The 19,619-nt window shown below is 43.0% G+C and overlaps 1 protein-coding gene across 1 annotated transcript in view; it reads right to left on the bottom strand.

The window, feature by feature from the left end:
* The window catches only part of HLCS (holocarboxylase synthetase (biotin-(proprionyl-CoA-carboxylase (ATP-hydrolysing)) ligase)), a 270,601-nt gene that overhangs the window by 249,802 nt on the left and 1,180 nt on the right, over positions 1–19,619 (bottom strand). Inside the window, exons 2-3 of the mRNA XM_006886783.1 lie at positions 16,804–17,750; positions 8,087–8,269 (exon numbers count right to left, since the gene is read on the bottom strand). Of these exons, the coding sequence (XP_006886845.1) occupies positions 8,087–8,269; positions 16,804–17,750 (1,130 nt within the window). The remainder of the gene's footprint in view (positions 1–8,086; positions 8,270–16,803; positions 17,751–19,619) is intronic.

Genomic DNA, 19,619 nt, shown 5'->3' with positions numbered 1-19,619 from the left:
GAGGGTGGAGGGACAGCGCAGGAGGGGAAGACCCTCTATGAGATGGATTGATTCGGTGACTGGGGTAATCGGGATGGGTGTGTCAGAGGCAGTGCAGTTGGTGCAGGATAGAGCAGGGTTTAGGGCTGTTGTGCATAGGGTCGCTATGAGTCGAAAACGACTCGAAGGCACATAACAACAACAACAACAGACCAAATGCTGCATCGGGAAATGAGGGAGGCTTAATACAAGCTGAAGGAGGGAGGCTTAATACAAGCTGAAGGTCACCTTGTGACACTAGGGCGTTCCTTAGGAGTCAACATTGTTCTTAGTTTTTATCAAATGAACCCCTCCCTCTTGAGATTAACATAAAGAGGAACTTGGCCTTATCTGTAAAAGATTTCACCATTATCCTTTGTTTTGTACTTCCTTATTTTTCTGTATAAATACTCAGAGAAGCATGGCTCAGGGCCTTCAGTCATGGGAACTGTTGGCCCCCTGTTTTTCACACTCTCTGTTCTATCTCATTCCTGGCTGTTTGTCTCTTTATTATAAATTTATTCTATTCTTTGGGACCCTCGGTCTGCAACTAGGTGGATCTTAAGAAACATCATCATCTTGGTTGTAGTACTGTTCTTCCGGAAGAGTGAGAGACGGACAGAATCCTTGGCTCCTGGAGAGTGTAAACGGCTAATTACATCAAATCAAACAGCTTGAAATTCAAAGGTTGACGTCCTCCCAGATGTACCTCAGAAGAAAGGCCTGGTCACAGTTCTACCTGATACACATGGGGTCACCTCAACGTGGGGTCAGAGTCAATTTGACAGCGACTGGTTTCCATTGTCTATCTCCCTCAACAAAGGCTCAATGTCCCCTAAGCACCGAGGCCCTCTTCCCTGCTCCCTCCCACTTCTGGAACCCACGAATAATCTCTGCTCTCTGGGCACTTGCCTACTCTAGGCACTGCAGTTTTGACCATTCATGGGACACGTTCAAAGGCCAATCACATACAGTATTTGGCTTTCTAAAATTTTTAACACTTCATTTGCTCTTTCTAAAAGTAATACATGTTCATTAAAGAAAACCAGAAAATACGGAAGTTGTTTAAAGATGATTAAACTCACCACCCAGAGTAATCACATCATACAGAAACTTGCCTTACATTCACGGCATCTTCCATCGGTCTTTTTTGCATGGATGTGTCTGTGTGGGATGAGTACAAGCATTCATTTAAAGACTACTTATTCACTGGCAGAATTCTCCCTTTCCACATGGGAGACCTAAGTTCGATTCTCAGTCACTTTTATATGCAGCCATCTCCCATCTGTCACTGGAGGCTTGTGTGTTGATATGACAAGGTTTCAATAGATCTTTGAGACTAAGATAGACTAGGAAGAAAGGCCTGGTGACATTCTTCCAAAAATCAGCCAAAGGAAACCCTTTGGATCACAATGCTATGATGCACAACCAATCACGAGATGGTTCAGGTGGCACTTTGCCCCTATGTGCATGGTTTAACATGATCCGGGGGCTGGGGCAGGTCAGGTAAGGGTGAAGGCCTCGGTCTGAGAGGAAGCCCAGCTCAGTCACCTGCATCTCAGCAGAGCCTCCCTATCTTGTATTGTCGGAGCTGGCAATGCTTGTGAAGTCATCTTGCTGGGAGCTGCCATGGAGCAAGTTGTAATCACAGCAGCCTCGGGTACAGCAGACTGAAAGCTGCCCATGCCTGCATCATCGCACCATCTCTCCTGTGTACACGCACACTGTTGCAGTCACTGAGTCAGTCCACCTTGCTGATAATCTTCTGAAACTGGATTTCAGAAGAGGATCAAGTGCTCGCGTGGTATCCAAGGATCACCGAAACTCTCAGAACACATTGTTAGTACGCATTAAGACTGGGCTAGACTTGGAGCAAGTGTTTTTATCTCATTATAAAAATAATGAATGTTCATTAGAGAAATCCTGAGAAATGCAGAGCAAGTTTTAAAGACTACAAAAATTCTCTGAATTGATATTCAATGGCCAACAGACACATAAAGAAATGCTCAGAATCACTGGCAATGAGATGCAAATCAAAACCACAATGAGATACCATCTCACCACCGTGTAGCAGTGGCAAAATTTAAGAGGACAGCAAGTAATAGATGTTGGAGAGGATGCAAAGAGATGGGAACTTTTATACACTGTTGGTGGGATTGTAAATAGTATAACCACTCTGGAAACAGTTTGGCATTTCCTCAAAAAGCTAAACATAGAAATTCCACATAACCCAGCTATTCCACTTCTTTGAATAAACCTCAAAAAAATTAGAAGTGAGACGCAAATGGAGATTTGTTCAGCAGCGTTAATAGCAGCATTACTCACCATCGCAAGAAACAGCCCAAATGTTAAACCACAATGGAATGGACTGAGAAATTATGATACATTCACATAACTGAATACCACGCAGCACACAGGAGCAATGATTTTGTTCATTTACTACCTAACTCAGGAGGGACTGGAGAGCATTATGCTAAGTGAACTACCTCAGTCCCATAAAGACAAATACTGTATAAGACCATTGTTGCAGAAATAGATAACTAGTAAAATGTGTATGAGGATCCAAGGGGGGAAGGGGGACAGTAGAGGGAGTATGGGCAAGGGAGCAATCATGGGGTCACACAATTTGATGAGTGGAGGGGGATGGGTGGGTAAAGGAAATGGGAAAGATCTGGTCTGGAAAACAATGTATACAAACTTTGTGAGTAAACCAACATAAAATAAAAATTTTATTAAAAAAAAATTACCCTAATTCTACCACCTAGAAGTCACTGTGGATCACTGTGCTATCTTTTCCACGTACTTCAAAGCAACATAGAAGCACCTTGCTGCTTCATAAATCTCCTATGCTATGCCCTATAAAGAGAAAGTGTCAAGGCAACCAAACTGTATAAACACAGCTGGGATGCAGTGAGACTGCTCAGGTATCTAGTATATTTATTCTGTTCTTTCACATTCCTACTACAGCAGGGCCCATCCAGTCAGCTCCGGCTCACAGCAGAGCCACATGTATCAGAGGACAACCCAACTCCACAGTGCTTTCTGTGGCTGAGCTGTTTAACTGCACTGTCAGACCTTTTCCAAGGCAATGGCTCTCCTAGTGGACTTGAACTGTCAACCTTTTAGTTAGCACATTAACCATTAATTGTGCTTCCTGTTACTCTTGCCTGTTGAGATGTGCCCACTCCATGTGACGGAGCTAAACTACTAAAATATTAAAGGAAAGATGGTGTTATTAACTATTACACTTAAATAATTTCTGTAGATCCCAAAGAAAGTGTCAATAATATTAAAAAAGCTACTAAATATTACTATGTTACATTGGTATGGAGAAAAAAAAAATGAAACCTCAACTGTTGTTCTACTTCTCAGATCCCGTAGCCTAGGCAGCCTAGCTCAGCAGCGACACCTGGTGGTAACAACTGCAGAGTATTTTATATGAAAGTAGACCGCAGAAAGCAAGCAAAGGCATCCACGATATATAAAAATTCATCAGATTGATGAGTCTATATTGTTGGGAAGGGCACAGCATATGTAAGTGACAAGATGCTGTCCATGCAATTTAATTCCACGGGGACCAATGAGTTCTATTAAGATGGGCTCAAGAAAAGAAACCAAATATAAAGAACTAAACAACTCTAAGGGAGCTCTAATGTTATGGCTAACATTGAGAAGAATGGGAATCCCAGAACATTTAATTGTGCTCACGCAAAGCCTATTCCTAGACCAAGAAGTTGTGCGAACAGAGTAAGGGAACACAACATGGTTTAAAATTAGGAAAGGTATGTGTCAGTGTTGTATTCTTTCTCCATACCTATACAATCTGTATATTGAGCAAATTATTCCAGAAGTTGGACTCTATGAAGAAAAATGTTTTATCAGGATTGGAGGAAGAAATGTCAATAACCTTCGTCATGCAGATGACACAACTTTGCTGACAGTGAGGATAACTTGAAGCACTTGCTGCAGAAGATCCAACACTGCAGCCTTCAACAGAGGTTGCATCTCAACATCAGGAGAACAAAAATCCTCGCCTCTGGACCTATGGTCATCATATGATAGATGGAAAAAAGACTGAAACTGTCAACTTCACCTTACTTGGATTCACAATGAATACACTTGGTACCAGCAGTCAGAAGATCAACAGACATATTACACTAGGAAAGTCTGTAATCAAGGACCTCTCCAAATTACTCATGAGCAAGGATGTTAATTTGAGGACTACGGTGCACATAAATCAGACCATGATCTTTTGAATCATTTGCTGTCCTGAGGAGACCTAGATAATAAATAAGGATGACAGAAGAATTGATTCCTTTGAATTGTGGTTGTAGAGGAGAGTACTGAGTATCCCAGAGACTACCAAGAGAACAAAGAGATGTTTCAGAGAAAGTGTGGCCAGAGTGTTTCTTGGAGGAAAAGATGACAAAGCTTCATCTTGTAGACATTGGGCATGTTGCTACAGAGGATATTTCTTGGAGAAGGACATCATGCTTGGAAAGATGAAGTGATAGCAAAAGAAAGGAAGACCCTCAACCAGGTGGACTGACAGTGACTGCAGCAATGGATTCAAGTGTGAAAGAGATTGTGAGATTGGCACAGGATGGGACAGGGTTCAGATCTGTTATTCATAGGGACATTATGAATTGTACTCAACTTGACATCCCTTAACAGCAACAACAACAAGTGAGTAACAACAAGTTCTTAAGGAGCTGTACTGCTAACCTTAAAGGAAACCAGTTCAAATCGACCAGTAGGTCTGCAAGACAAAGGCAGGCAATCTCTCTGTGCAACTTACAGCCTCCCAAAACCCACTGGAGGGTCAGCTATGAGATCGTTCTGACTTGACATTCATGAGTTGTTTGTTGTTGAGAGGGCTTCTATGGGGAATCTTGTGATGGAGTCTGTAGGGAGCCGCACTGCTAATCCACAGGCAACAATCCTTCTAGCAGTTTCCAATTCAACAACCACTCCACAGCACAAACACTAGCAGTCTCCCCTCATGTGATTTTCTCAGCCTCTAAAAACCTACTGGAAAGTTATGAGTAAGTTCCAACTCAACAGCAAAGAAAAACAGAGCCAACTCTCTCCCCAGTCTCTGCCATTCATATCTCTAACTCTCAAGGCATTGAAGCAACACGTGAAAGAAGCGCTGATATGTCACAGCCCCAGCCTCAGATCAGAGCTGGAAGAATCTTTTCACCACTCAGTGAGGGTCCACATTCACCTTAACTTGAGCTATAACCCTTTATCAAATATCTGTCCCGGGAAGACAAGATCTAAGATCAGAATTATTCTATTTCCTCCTATAGAAGACATGTTGTTGTTTTTATATAACCATCGAGTTGGAACCGACCATAGCTCATCCTCCTGCAGGTTTTCAGAGACTGTTAATCACACGGTGCATTCGAGTTGCATGCCTTTGAGATTGCAGTGCAGCTTCTTGCCACTAGACCACCAGAGTTCCAGAAACCATAGGGTTGTAATAAAGAGTTATTAGTCATTAAGAAATTATATGAGGGAGGAAGAATTGAGGGCACAGAAAACAACCACTCATATACTAACTCAGCTTTTACAGTCTCAGAGTAAAACAGAATTAAGTCAAAGATTAGCAATAGAGGGAGAAAAAAAATAGTCCACAGCCTAGATATCCAAGAAAACTAATAAGACAAAAGGATAAGAAATGAACTTTGCAAAGACTTTCTTAAAGTGATCATGTCGCAAGGAGTCTGTCAAGCCTGAAGTGCATTTGGAGTGTTTCCCTGTGTGGACATAAAGAAACCACTACCCACTTGTCAATGCGTCAAACTACAGGAGCTTGTGTGTTACTATGACGCTGGAAGCTATGTCACCGGTATTACAAACACCAGGCAGTCATTCAGAACGGACAAGTTCCAGCAGAGTTGTCAGATATATAGGTTAGGAAGAAAGGCCTGGTAATCTACTGAAAATCAAATCAAGCTAGTAAAGCCTCTGTGGGTCACAAAAGAACTAGTGCTGTAAGGTGACCCGTGGGTCGGAAGGCATGGCACAAGAAACACACTGACTACAATACCAGTGATCGTGGAAATTAAGCAAGGTCAAGCAACGTTTCATCCTATTTTACATAAATTATAAACTGGAAGCAACTCAATGGTAACTAACAAGAGTAATCACCACCAGGCACTAAACCTACTGCTGTCAAGCTGATTCCAACTCAGAGACCCTAAAGGACACGACAGACCTGCCCCGTAGCGTTTCACAGCTATGGATTGTTAAAGAACAGGCGGTTAGCTCGTTTCCCTATAACACAACTAGAGGATGTCAACCTCCAACATTTTAGTGAGCAGTTGAGTGCTTCCTCACTGAACCACCAAGAGTCCTCAACAGGCACTGGTTAAGGATATAACGGACATCTGCATGCATAAGGTAAGCATATTTTACATATCAACTCATTGCTGCTATTGTGTACTGTCAAGTCAGAACTGATTCATAGCTGACCCTCCAGTGGGTTTTCAAAGGCAGCTAATCACATGGGAGGAGACTGCCCACCTTTCTCCCGAGGAACAGCATGTAGATTCAAGCCACGTTAGACCTTCCAAATACCTAATAAGAATAGCTGCACTACCATTTACATTCTAGAGCTTTCACAGGCATTACTTTATCCTCTCTTCAAAAAATCTAATGCTGTGTCCTAATCCTGAATACTCTCCATGTTTTTTTATACTTGCATTCTCTAAGGGAACACATCACACCACAATCACTCACGCTTCTGCTTTCCTCTGAAAACTAAGTGTGCTAAGGGGAAGCGGTCAGCCCCAAAGACAATGTCTCCTCTTAGAAAACTTGGGTTTGAGGATGTGATGAGTTTGTGCTCAGAGTCAGCTGGACTAAACTCACAAAGTTATCTGTTGAGAGAAACAACAGAAAAAGACTCAAAAAAGTGATTGATTTGTCCTAATTCTCAAAGATCTGGCAGCTGAGCAGAGCAGGAGAATTAGAGAGAAGACACAGCTGGGGAGCCGGGCAACCAGCCCACAGCCAAGTATCGCTCAGAGGCATCAAAGACAGACAAAAGGCCAGGAAAATGCCTGAAGAGAAACTCATCTCTCTGGGCGTCTTCCTCTTAGATGTGTATAAGACAGGAGCTCAACTCCAAAGCACCATCTGCCACCAGGTGGCACACATCAGCACAAAGAAAACACAGTTGTGATTCTCCCAACCCAGGACTTGCTGCTGTTGTTCTTGGTTGTCGCAGACTGGGACTGACTCATCGCTGACCTTTTAGCAGGCTTTCCGAGGTTGTAAACCACACTTCTCATCTTCCTCCTGCAGAGTAACAGGAGGATCTGAACCATCTGCCTTCAGGTTGGCAGTGTACCCTTACCGTTGGGCCACCAGAGCTCCCTAAGATTTACTGAGAAGGTCAAATCAAATTAAATGTTTTCAATGCCAACTCAACAAATTTTCATTTCTAAGTACATTCTTTATACATCAATAGTGACTCTTTGGCTTCTAAAATATAAAGAGCCCAAACCTTGGGGGATTTAACTTCAGACTCTGTAGGAGGCAGTGGTGGTTCGGTGGTAGAAGTCTCGCCTTCATGGGCACTGGGGTTCCACTTTCCATCAGTGCACCGCATGTGCAGACACCACCCATCTGTCAGCGGAGGCCTGCTTGCAGCTACAATGCTAAACAGGCTTCAGCAGGTTTTCCACGGAACATGAGGAAGAAAAGCCTGGCTATCAACCAATGAAATGAAAATGAACTGACGAAAACCCCCAAAACTGCAAAGGAGTGTTCCGCCATCAATCATGAGGATGGCACAGGACCAGAGGGTGCTGTATCCACTTGTACATGGGGGTGCTGTGAGTCAGAGCCTCGGTGAATGGCAGCCAACAACACACTCTTCACTCCCTCCCTTACAAACACCAAAAACATTAGCTACACTGAGGCATCTCTTTCAAGATGGCTTCCAAACCCAAAGTAAAAAACAGAAATGTATCAGCTGAAATGGAACAATTATGAAAAAGGGTCAACGTGTTTTAGATGCGCCAAGGGGCTTCTCCTCAGCTGAGACCACACTCACCTCAGCAGCTGGCAGTAAGTGGAGAGGCGTTAAGGTAGGAGCTTGTCTCATCCCACAGCTTATGCCAAGCGCACTCAGGATCTCCTCAAGGACTTCATATCTTCTGCAATTGCTTGATTTGAGCAAATCAAAATCTTCTTGAGTCTGTACAATCAGTGAGCTGGGAGGTAGTTCTAAGTGTACCTAAGGGAGAAAGAGACCACTTTGTAAAATGTTAACACTTAAAGACACTAAGGAAAATAGCACCTTGCTCAGATTTTCTGAAAATCTGAATACAAGTATTTGCAATCATCAATAGCATATATAAACTTTGAACCTAAATATGTGGAAACTAAGAAGCAATAAAAAGACTCAAAAGAGGTCCGAGTATGGCAGCCCTCGTGCGCAAGTGAGTACTCTAAAAGGCTCTAGTAATTTCAACAATGAAAGAGAATAAACTCCTGAAACTAGTAAGAAGTTGGCTTGAACTGAACAAAGAATACAAGCAACTCAGATATTTAAACAAGCACCTGTTAAAGCACTGAGGAGAAAATCTATTTGCTAACTGGTTACATGGAATACATGATCAAGCATTACGATAATAAAGACAAAGCAGAAAGCAAGAGATCACTTATTAACATAATTACTCCATTTCATGTAGAAGAAAGAGGTTGTCAGCTAACCTTAACAATGAATTATGTTTATAAAGAACTAGGAAAAAGAGGAGTGGTGGTAACATCTGCACTGGTCCATTCTACAATTAACAAACACTCCACGTCCTCCTCAGTTTCAGCAAGCAAGATTGTGTCATCTGCATAAGAAACCATCTACACTGACATCGAGAGTAGATGCTCCAGGGATTGTTTCCTCAGAAGCTATTAAAGAAAATAGACTGGAGAAGAGCGAATTGGGGGTGGCGAGGGAGGGTAGAGAGAAAAGTACAAAAATGAATGACTGGAAACCCTAAGTCTCTGTAAACTTTCATTAAAATTAAAAAAAAAAAAAAGACTCAAAAGAGTCTATTAAAATCTAACTGCTGGGCTGAAGGGTCAATGGTTACCAAATGAAACACCACCAAGCCAACTGCCCTCGGATATGGAACAGAAGTGCCCCATAGAGTTTCCAAGGCTGCAAATTTTACAGACGGAAACTCCCTTGTCATTTTCCGAGGGAGGCAGCTTCTGGGTTCGAACTGCCAAGCTTCTGGTTAACAGCTGAGAGCTTTGAACTACTGCATGACCTAGCTCCCTTCTCTGGAGTCAACAAGAAAAATCAATCACTGGGGAAAGGCATTTTTACCACAGTGTCAGTGAAAACCAGGCTGACACACTACCCGTAACACTGGGCTCAAGCAGGCCAAGGATCAGGAAGATGGTGCAGGACCACACAACCAGTTAGTCTGTTACACATAGCATCCCCATAAGTCAGAGCTGACAAAGATACTGGGTATAAATCATTACAAACTCTGTGTCCTGAATTTTATCATTAGTTACTATGGGAACCTGGATGTGTTATTGAACTTAGATGTTGTTGTTGTTGTGTACCATCAAATCAGAACCAACTCACAGCTGACCCTCTAGCGGGTTTTCAGACGCAGTAAATCACAGTGGGGGAGAACACTCATCCTTCTCCCACGGAGTAGCTGGTGGATTCAAACTATGTGCTGTTTGGTTGACAGCGCACCTCCTTACCACTAAGGCACCAGAGCTCCTAGGAACTCATTTATATAACCAAATATTAGGTTTTCTCCAAAATAATGTAGGATTAAAAAAAATTAAAAAAATAATGTAGGATTGTGTTTGCTTGATCTTTACACAATAATTTAATAACAAATGTTTTTATGAAATAGTAAATGTTATATATCACCTATTACACTTAATTTTTCTTTGCTGTTAGTTTTAAATATAAATTGTCTTTTTATTTCTATTTTTTAAGATATAAAATATAGGATGTCAAAACAAAGATTTTTGCCAAATCTACCTTTACAAATACAAATGAGCTGAGGTGCAGCACAAACAGCTCGAAAAGCTATGATGTTTCAAGTAAAGGGAATGTCAATGAGTGTATGGGGAACCATTGGTTTCAAAAATCCCACCTCAGTGAATCTGAACTCAAAGATCAGGAAGGTAGAGGTTAGTCATCAGAAGTGACAATAATCGAAGTGAATTCCCTCAAAACTACAGGAGAAACTGCAGAACTCAACATCCATCACGCTGTGGTCCCTTATCCTCTGGAGAAAATGGAAAAGATGAAGCAGCTCAACAAATGGGTGCCACATGAACTGAACGAAGATCAAAGCCTCCCTGAAGTCTGCTCGGAGACCCTTTTACATAATACAAATAATCCTGTTCTTAGTCACATTGTATTGTGTGATTAGAAATGGATTCCCTAATATAACCAGTGATACTCAGCCCAGTGATAGCTGGTGTGACGTGCAGAAACACAGCCCAAAACCAAGATTACTTTAAAAGAAGACCATGGTGACTCATGGTTTACAGCCAGATTAACCCTCAAGCCTTGAATCTAGCTGAAACCACTACAGCAAAGAAGGACTGCAACAAAATCGATGAAATACACTGAAATCGGCAATATCTGTGCCTGGCATTGGTCAATCAAAAACCGTCCAAACCCTCTGCAACGCCTGCCCACACGTCACACACCAAAAGCTCAACAAGCTGGACTAGAGATTCTGCCCCCACCAGCGCACTCGCCAGAGCCCTCACAGACAGACTACCACTTCTCCAAGCACTTCAGCAAGTTTTTGCAAAGAACCCTCTTCAACAACTAAGGTGCAATCAAAAATGCCTTCCTAGCATCTGTCAATTCCAGAACTCCGGAATTTAATGCTACCATGATAAACAAACTTGTATCTTGTTGGCAAAATGTGTAGATTGTAAAGGCTCTTATTCCTATGACTAAAGTTATGTTCAAGCAGAATTACAGAATATCTATGTCAAGGTTTAAAACCTGTATTATCTTTGCAATAACCTATTATTTAGAAATATTGTGCCGGAAGCTTGATTAAAGTCACACTAAACTCAAGGAGGTATAATGAGCTGCCACTCATGAAATTTCCATTCTGTTAAGTAACAGCATAACTACGCCCATCAAGTCAGCTCTGTTCAGGCTCCATCAAGTTCTGAGGCTATAAGTCTTTACAGCAGGAGACTGCTCATCTCTCTCCCTTGGAATCAACTGGTGTGTTACTTAGTGTTTAGTCAGAACTGACCCATAGCTGACCCTCCAGCGGATTTTCACAGACAGTAAATCGCACAGGAGTTGACTGCCTATCCTTCTCCCACAGGGCAGCTGGTGGATTTGAACAGCGTAACTCAGGTTGGCAGTGGAGCTCCTTACCACGAAGCCACGAGTGTTGGATTCAAATCCTTGATCTCTGATCCAGCAGCACAAAAACTAGGCAATATTTAGCAAGACAAGAGCTATATTCACCCTAGTATGTAAACAGTTGGAACGCAGCTTCATAAAGACCTGCTCCAATGACCTCTTTCATCTGAATGAAATTTAGCATTGAGAACTTCCAATATTTAACTCAAGGCTTTGTTCTCCAGTTGAGATTAGAATCTCCGCCAAACCATAAGGTGCAGATCAACACCTTGTGTCTCCCATGTGACAGATCTTACTAGAACTTTGAGCTCCCTTCAGATCAAATTTTCACTGGGTGCTACTGCTGAGATGACATGAGCAGACTGAATACCCAGAAGCATATTTCCTTTTGTTTTGTATTTTCTAGGATCCCCCATATGCTGAGTTTCCTCCCCAGTGTTACAGGAGAATTAGGAAAATAGGACGCACAGTGCAGACAATGAAAAAATATCTTGATTCCTACTCAAGCCTTCAGCAAGCCAAATATACTGGATTAGGTTCAAATGTTGAAGGTTGAGGCCAATCAGAAGGGTTAACTGAACACTGTCCATCCTTAAACTCTTGGCGGTCAGCTGAGATACTTGTGGCTTCATCCATGACTACATGTGTTAGTCAGAAGCAGCAGTTAGCAGGCTCTTAACAGCTCTGGAGAGTGAAGGAGGTGGGAAAGCAAAGCTCGTTAAGGGAAGCAAGGATGGGGAAACGCCATCTCACATACTTTGGGCATGTCTTTCCTTGGAGAAGGACATCTTGCTTGGAAAGGTGGAGGGTCAGCAAAAGAGAGGAAGACCTTGCAATATGGACTGACGTAGAGATTATGGTAATGGGCTCGAGTGTGTCAGGGATGGTGAAGATGGCACAGGAAGGGGAGGTTTCAGATGCACTATTCATAGGGCTGCTATGAGTTCTAGGTGACTCACTGGCACATAACAACAACATCAACATGTACTACTAGGTAGCGGAGTCATAGTGAATTTTGCTTCTAACCCGAAGGCAGTGCCTCTCTGATGGTTCAAATCTACAAGCTGCTCCATAGAGGAAAGATATTTATAAGTTTTGGAAACTCAATGGAAGGTCAGCTATGAGTTATTTCCAACTCCACGGCAACACTGAAAACTTTATTGCAGCATTACTTACAATAGCAAAGAGAATGGAAGCAGCCCAAGTGTACATCCACAAAAAAAAAAAAGGACAAAGAAACTGATGCATCCACACAGGAATACTACACAGCAGTGAAAAATAATGAATATGTAAAACACTACACAACATGGATGAGTCTGGAAGACATAATGCTGAATGAAATATCTGAGTCACAAAAGGACAAATACTGCATACTACTACTACTGCTGTCACAATAATAGGATGGCTAAGGCTAGGGGACCAGAAAATCTACTGCTGGAACAGATGGAGGGAAGGACAATGTGAAAGGAATGGACATTTAGATATTATATGTATGACAATGAACAATCTGGAACAGGACGAGCATTACAAAGTGAATTGGAGGGAGGAGAAATGTAAAAAACCCAAAATCTATGAAAACTTTTACTAAAATTCCAATATAAAAAAGGAAAAAATAAACAATTATGTTTTTTTAAAAAAACAAAACCATACACACACAACACAAAACTTCAAATTTAGAACTTCATGGGTGCAGTTCAGATACCTGTTGCTGTTGTTACCATCGAGTCGAGTATGCCTCATGAACTGGCTGACCCAAATCCTGTCCTATCCTGTACCATCCTCACCACCTCTGCCACACGTGAGCCCACTGGTGCAGTCACTGTTGTCAGTCCACTTCCTTGTGTCAGTCCATTTCCTTGAGGCCCTTCCTCTCTTTGGCTAGGTGATGCCAGTCAGTACACAAGGCTGTTAACCAAAAGGTTGGAGGAGTCTACTCATAAACCTCTCAGAAAAGTCCTGGTAATCTACTTCTGAAAAGAAAAAACAAAATCAGCCACTGGAAACCTTATGGAGCTAAGTCCTACACTGACAGACATAGATCACACATAAAGCCACTTTCTACTGCACATTCTTACCCTATCTGTGTGTGCCTCTCAAGTGGACAAGGTCGGTGCCTGGACAGTCAGCACAGCAGTGGAGATATGTACGTCACACAGGTAGCACAGCTGGCCTGACGATTAACCCATGCAGGTGGCAGAAATAAAAAGAGTCCCAGGGAGAGGGGGATACATGATTGAAAGCACATGTACTGGTGGAACTTGGTGGACACACAGAATAGTCAAGAAACACACACAGGGAGATGAATGAAAACGATATTCACATGGGAAAGGGGCCTACGGGGAAGATGAATGATTGGCCTACAAGCAGGTCTCAGGAGTTCCAGGAGAAAGGATGACCATTAACACTGAGAAAATGCTTTCTGCTTGCTGTCTTTCACCTTCAGAAATAGCAAGAGAGGCCACTGCTGGGAGGCACTCTCAATTAGCTGGGACAGAATAGCACACTGGGGTGTTAGACTTGTTTTCTGTGCTCTGGACTCCCCAGCATCTGGCATAAGGCTCATCTTCCTGGTTGTGATGCTGTTACAATAGAATTAGAACTTGGCTTCTTCTAAAAACAAGACTTTTAACTGGACCAAAAAATTAATGCTCAAAGAATGCTGTAAAATAAGGACTCTAAACTGGGGGCCAGTACTGCAGCATCTGACAACGTCTGGAGATTTCTGGGGGCACAGTCACTATTGGAATCTGGTGAGTACAGGCCAGGGGTCCACTCAATGGCCAGGATAGAGCCTATCCCCTCCAGAGCAGCTCAGTTCCCACAGCTGAGCATGATCTGGCTGTAAATACAGAATTACCACTGCCACAGGACGATCTAAACAAGAAAACACTTTCTGTTCTAATCAGTTCTTCATTTGGACAAGTTCAAACTAAAACCCCTGTTCATTGGATATTTCTACAGCAGCATTCAACTGCTCCCTTACATTTTCCCTGAAGACTAGATCAGCTCAGGAAGTACAGACATTTCCTCTTTCTCTTCATTATTACCAATGGCAAAGCCATGAAATACAAACTACCCAGGCCAGCTACGTCATCAGCTACTACACAGCTGTGGTTTGCCCCTGAAGCTCTCCACCTCCTCTTACTGGGTTACATCACTGCTAGATTGATTACAAAGGTGAAGACTATGAAATTGAATGAGGAAAGAGGAAGCTAACCAGCCTCTGGTAATACCTATCGGTTCATCTCCCCATGGTGCAATTGTGACACAGCAAGCCCGTCATACAGAGACTGGAAGTCACTGAAAATCAGAAATGACACTCTAATCCCCTGAATCTGATTTTTGAAGCTGCATCATATTGCCCCTTTTTTGCCTAAGGAAATACACTGAGGTATCAAATTTTATGACAGTAAAAGGGTCAATTTAAATGGTGCAAAAAAGCAGATTTTCTATGTAACTTGGAGAAACGGATTGCAACAGTGCCGAATCAATTTTCTAGTACAAATCTGTACACAGGGGTGGTAAAATGCACTACTCAAACCTGAAATATGGCTTGAGGAAGTCTGGGTTTTGAGTGGATTTTCAGAGAACGCACAGTTACTATAGTTACCATATCTGCTGAGGTAAAGATAAGAGGTTCATTTTTATGAGGCCACCAAACCTAATTCATGTGGCTTGCGGCCCTACAGAAACCCTGCCTGCAGTGCACATGAATGTCTGTCCTGGAGTCCAGATTTCTTCATTTCAACTCTCTTACTTGAATTTTTTAGAACAAGACCATGCACTTTAGAATAGCAAAAATCACACCCTTTGAAGGACAGCTGATCAGAAGTCCAGGATACTTAGCTTCCAGAAGTTCTGGAAGGAAACAGTATACACAATTTTTTTTAAAAGGAAAACAAACAGCCGCATAATCTCCCAAATGCCTATGGTAGGGAGGGGGGATCAGCAGAAAAGTCAGAAAAAACGAAAGAACCTCCCAAGAGTGGAAAGGAAGCCCTATTTTTCTTTCCTCCTCCTTTTCCCCATCCTTGTCTTACCTGTTTAATCATGTTTGTATCTAAATAACTTCTTAGTTCTCTCCACTGAAAACATTCTCAACATTTCTTTATTTTTATTTATTTATAAATGTAGTTATGTATGCACACACAAAAACAAAACAAGGCATATATTTTAGGCTAGACACAAGTTAAAAAACTAAACAGCAAAAGAATAAGCCGCTGGCCTGAGGCAAGACCACGTGTGTGGGAGAACACCACAGGGTTTCCCATGCTGTTCTGGAAGAAAATCACCAGGCTTTTCTCTCCAGGGAACTCAAAGACCTTGCAAATGGTACTAAGGCCACCTTCAACACCAAGGATGGCACTCAGATCTTCAGGGGCACAAATCCTAAGAAAGACATTAGGAATTTGAAGATGCTACCACTAACATCCTATTAACATCCTATCTCAACAGTGGGTCAGTCCATTCCTTGAAAACAATTCCAGTATTTTAAGGTGTCCTTCACTGATACTTAGAATCATGATGCTGAAGCATCCAACTTCCTGCATTAAATACTCGATCATATCATGAGGCTAGACTGGAGACAGGGAAGGAGATGCATGCATTTCAGAAAGGTTATTGCCAATAAAGTACAAAACAAAAGAGTTTTCTGCCTGATCCTTGGTTATTCAAAAGTTAACTACACCATCTCCTCTGTTGGTTTAACATTCTGTGATGGCCTACACATTACTCTGATGTTGGAAACTATGACACTGGAATGTCAAATGCCAGCAGAGCCATCCATAGGGGACAGGTTTCAGTTAAATGTCTGATTGACTATGCAGAAAGGCACGGCAATCTAATTCTGAAAAGTGACCAATAAAAACCGTAGTGAACACAACAGAGCACTGACTCGCTGGTTCTGGGCTCATCATCAGGAGGGACTGGTCATTAAGGGACATCACATGTGGTGAACTGGAGGAACAGCGAGGGACAAGGAGTCCTTTGGTCACATGGACTGACATGCCAGCCACCCAGACTCGAGCTTTCTAGTGAGTGTGAGAATGATGCAGGGCTGGATAACATTTTATTCCATTGTACATCACATCACCAAGAGTCAGAACGAGCTCTCTACAGCAGCTAACAACATCACCCCTCGCAAAAAAATCACCCTTCCTGCTTCCTCCTTCCACCACAGGCTTTTTGGTTAATGAGGGCGTTCAGGCTACACAAAAGCCTGAACTACACTTTCTCCTCATCAGTAAAAAGCCCCAGCCAACAGTCAGTAGTCATCCACAGCCTACAGACACTTGACACTCTTCAACCTACTGCTTTAAAGAGCCTTCTCTTTCTCAAAGATACATCTGGAAATTTCACCCTGGAGACCCTTATATCAATGTTAGTCCCGGTACCTGGCAAAGAACAGCTTCTCCTCCACGTGTTCCAAAAGGCACTTGCACGATCATCCTGTCCTTGTCCTCGTTGTCCAGATGGCCCTGGAGCCTGCCCGAGCTGGGCTGCGCCCCGGGAGCCTCCTCATAGATGCACCCGCTGCTCAGGACACTGAGCTTCACTTCTGTCTGGTCAGCCTTGGAGAAAACCAGGTTCTGAACTGTCTTCAGTGCTGCCCCCTTGCGTGTTACTTGGAAGCCACCAAATGAGAAGGATGAAGACAAGCTTAGCACCTTCCCTCCCTGAGAAAGATAGGCCATGACCTTCTGGTGTAAGACTTGAGCAATGGGCTCCCTGGTGGCGATGACCAACAGCACGCAGTTGTCTGACCACGGGTCTTGGAGGGCACTGTCCTCCAGCAGCTGGTAGACAGTGTAACAGTCGGAGTCCACACAGTCGGCCAGAACGGCACGGGCCTGCTGGCATCTGCTGAGAGATTCTGTGGAATCTGGGCCCACATAGACCAGAATGTTGGGGGTCTTGCCTGCGATGCTGACTCTCCTCCCTTCTCTTTCAGGGCAAGTCTCATCAGCAACACTCTCCAAACTGCTGCTGTAATCATAAGGAAGATCTGGAATGTTCTCGGCTGATGCGAACTTGACAGACTCGATGGTGCTGTTCTCAAGTTCCAAACACTCATGGCAGCTGGACAGATGGAGGTGATGATGCTCAACAGAGCCTGCCCCTCGGTCACTCTCCTCAGCAGGCCCTCTCCCGGTGGCACTGCCTTGGCTCTGCTTGGCCTCTTCCCCGAGAACCTCAGGGACCTCTTTGCCAACACGTGCCATCGTGTCCTGGTCAGGCTGAATCTCTACAGAAGAGTCAGGGTTCGGCTGTATGAGCTCGTCTTGCTTCACTGAGGCCTGGTCCTTAAGTTCCTTCAGAGTGGATTCCTGCAAGTGCACAGCTAAAGCAAAACCAGGGAAGACAGCTGGTCAGCACTCCTTGTCTATCACACGGCCCAGTTCAAGAACTTAACTGTGCCCATCAGGCACTCCACGACTTATATACAGCCCAACCACCCCGCTCCCCCTCATTTCCCCCCAGCTCGGCAGCAACATCCTTATTATCCACATAGTTGCTCCCACATGCTAGGAGGGTGCACGTGAAGACCCCAAATGAAATCCAAAGTTCCTCTACAAGTCAGAGAACCCACAAATCTCCCTTTCCATTGCCTTTACTGACGTGTAAATTTTTCAATGTATGTAATTTTTATTGACTGAGATTCAGAGAGATGGCACTGGCCACTTGTTCACCATGCAGGGTGTTAACCATCCTCTACTGTGGTGCCTACTAAGGAGTCCCTGAGGGCCACAAATAGGCAAATGGCCAACTAGTGACCAAAAGGTGGTTCATATCCACTCAGAGGTTGAGTATACTTCCAAAAAAATCAGCCACTGAAAACCCTATGAGTGCAATTCGACTCTGACTCACAAGGAGTAGCCAGGAAGTAGAATCACTTCAATGGCAAGTAGAATTGATTTGCATTTCAGTGTGTTCTTCCTTCTTGAATCTCCCTTCAGTAAAACAAAAACATGGAAAGGTCATCTATCTAGGGTATATCCCCAGGAAAAAGACACTCCTGGGACACTTCCTAGGATCAACTAGAGAGAGACAGATCTTTCAGGACTGGATTATGAGTTTATAATCACTGATACAAAAAAACAACACTGAACGAACACTTGCTATGTATTAGACATGGTATGTGGCCAAGTACACACTGCAAATTAAGTGATTTACAAAAATGTATATAGCTCTGGTAGCAAAGCCCATAGGGAGGTGCCCTGTACCCAAAGGCCACACCTCTTTGGCTATTTGAATCCACCAGAATCTCCTCAGGACAAAGATGGGCGGTCTCCTTCCACACAATTTGCAGGAATCCACTGGAGGTGCTGCTGTGAGTTGGTTCCAACTCCACAGTCATGAACGAGAGAATGAAGCTGCTAAATAATACTCATTTGTTCCCGATAAAAATACAGACTTTCACAGATATATAAAGCCTGCTTTTAAACATAATTAATGAAGAATATTTTCTGTTTCCCAAAACAGTTTGTTCCAAAGAGTTATGAGTAGTTTCAGTAAAAAGCTATGTAATCTAGAACTTCAGAATAAGAATGGGTGTGCTTTAGCAGAGTTCATCACAATCGCAAGGACATGGAAATAGCCACAATTGAATGGATTGAGAAACTGTGGTATATTCACACAATGGAATACTGCACAACACTCAGGAGCAACGACTTAAAAAGTACTACATAACTTAAGAAAGACTCAAGAGCATTATGCTGAGTGAACTAACTCAGTCTCATGAGGACAAATTCTCCATAAGAGCATTATTGTAGAAATAAAAGGATAACTAGTAAAATGTGCATGAGGATCCAAAGACTGTTAGGGAGGATCAGAGGGGTAAATATGGGCGGGGGAGGAATCATAGGGTCGTACAATCTGGTGAGTGGAGGGAGAGGGGTAAAGGGAATGGGAAAGACCTGGCAAGGACCTGGAAAGCCAGGGTAGTGGTGGGCATAGTTCAATGGTGATTAATTTTATAAATCATAATGAATGATACACTACTATGGTAACGTCAAATCAAGAGACAACATTAGGATGAAAATAAGCATTGTCTTAAAACAACTATGAGATATCATTTCACCCCAGTCAAAATAGCAAAATTTAACAGAACAGCAAGCAACAAATGCTGGCAAGGTTGTGGAGAAACTGGAACCCTGATTCACTGTTGGTGGGAGTGTAAAATGGTGCAACCCCTGTGAAAAGCAGTATG

The sequence above is a fragment of the Elephantulus edwardii genome, unplaced genomic scaffold, assembly GCF_000299155.1.
Source record: "Elephantulus edwardii isolate Elephantulus edwardi_28Jun2011 unplaced genomic scaffold, EleEdw1.0 scaffold00051, whole genome shotgun sequence".
NCBI classification, from domain to species: Eukaryota; Metazoa; Chordata; class Mammalia; order Macroscelidea; family Macroscelididae; genus Elephantulus; species Elephantulus edwardii.
This window is presented reverse-complemented; position numbering and strand designations above follow the sequence as displayed.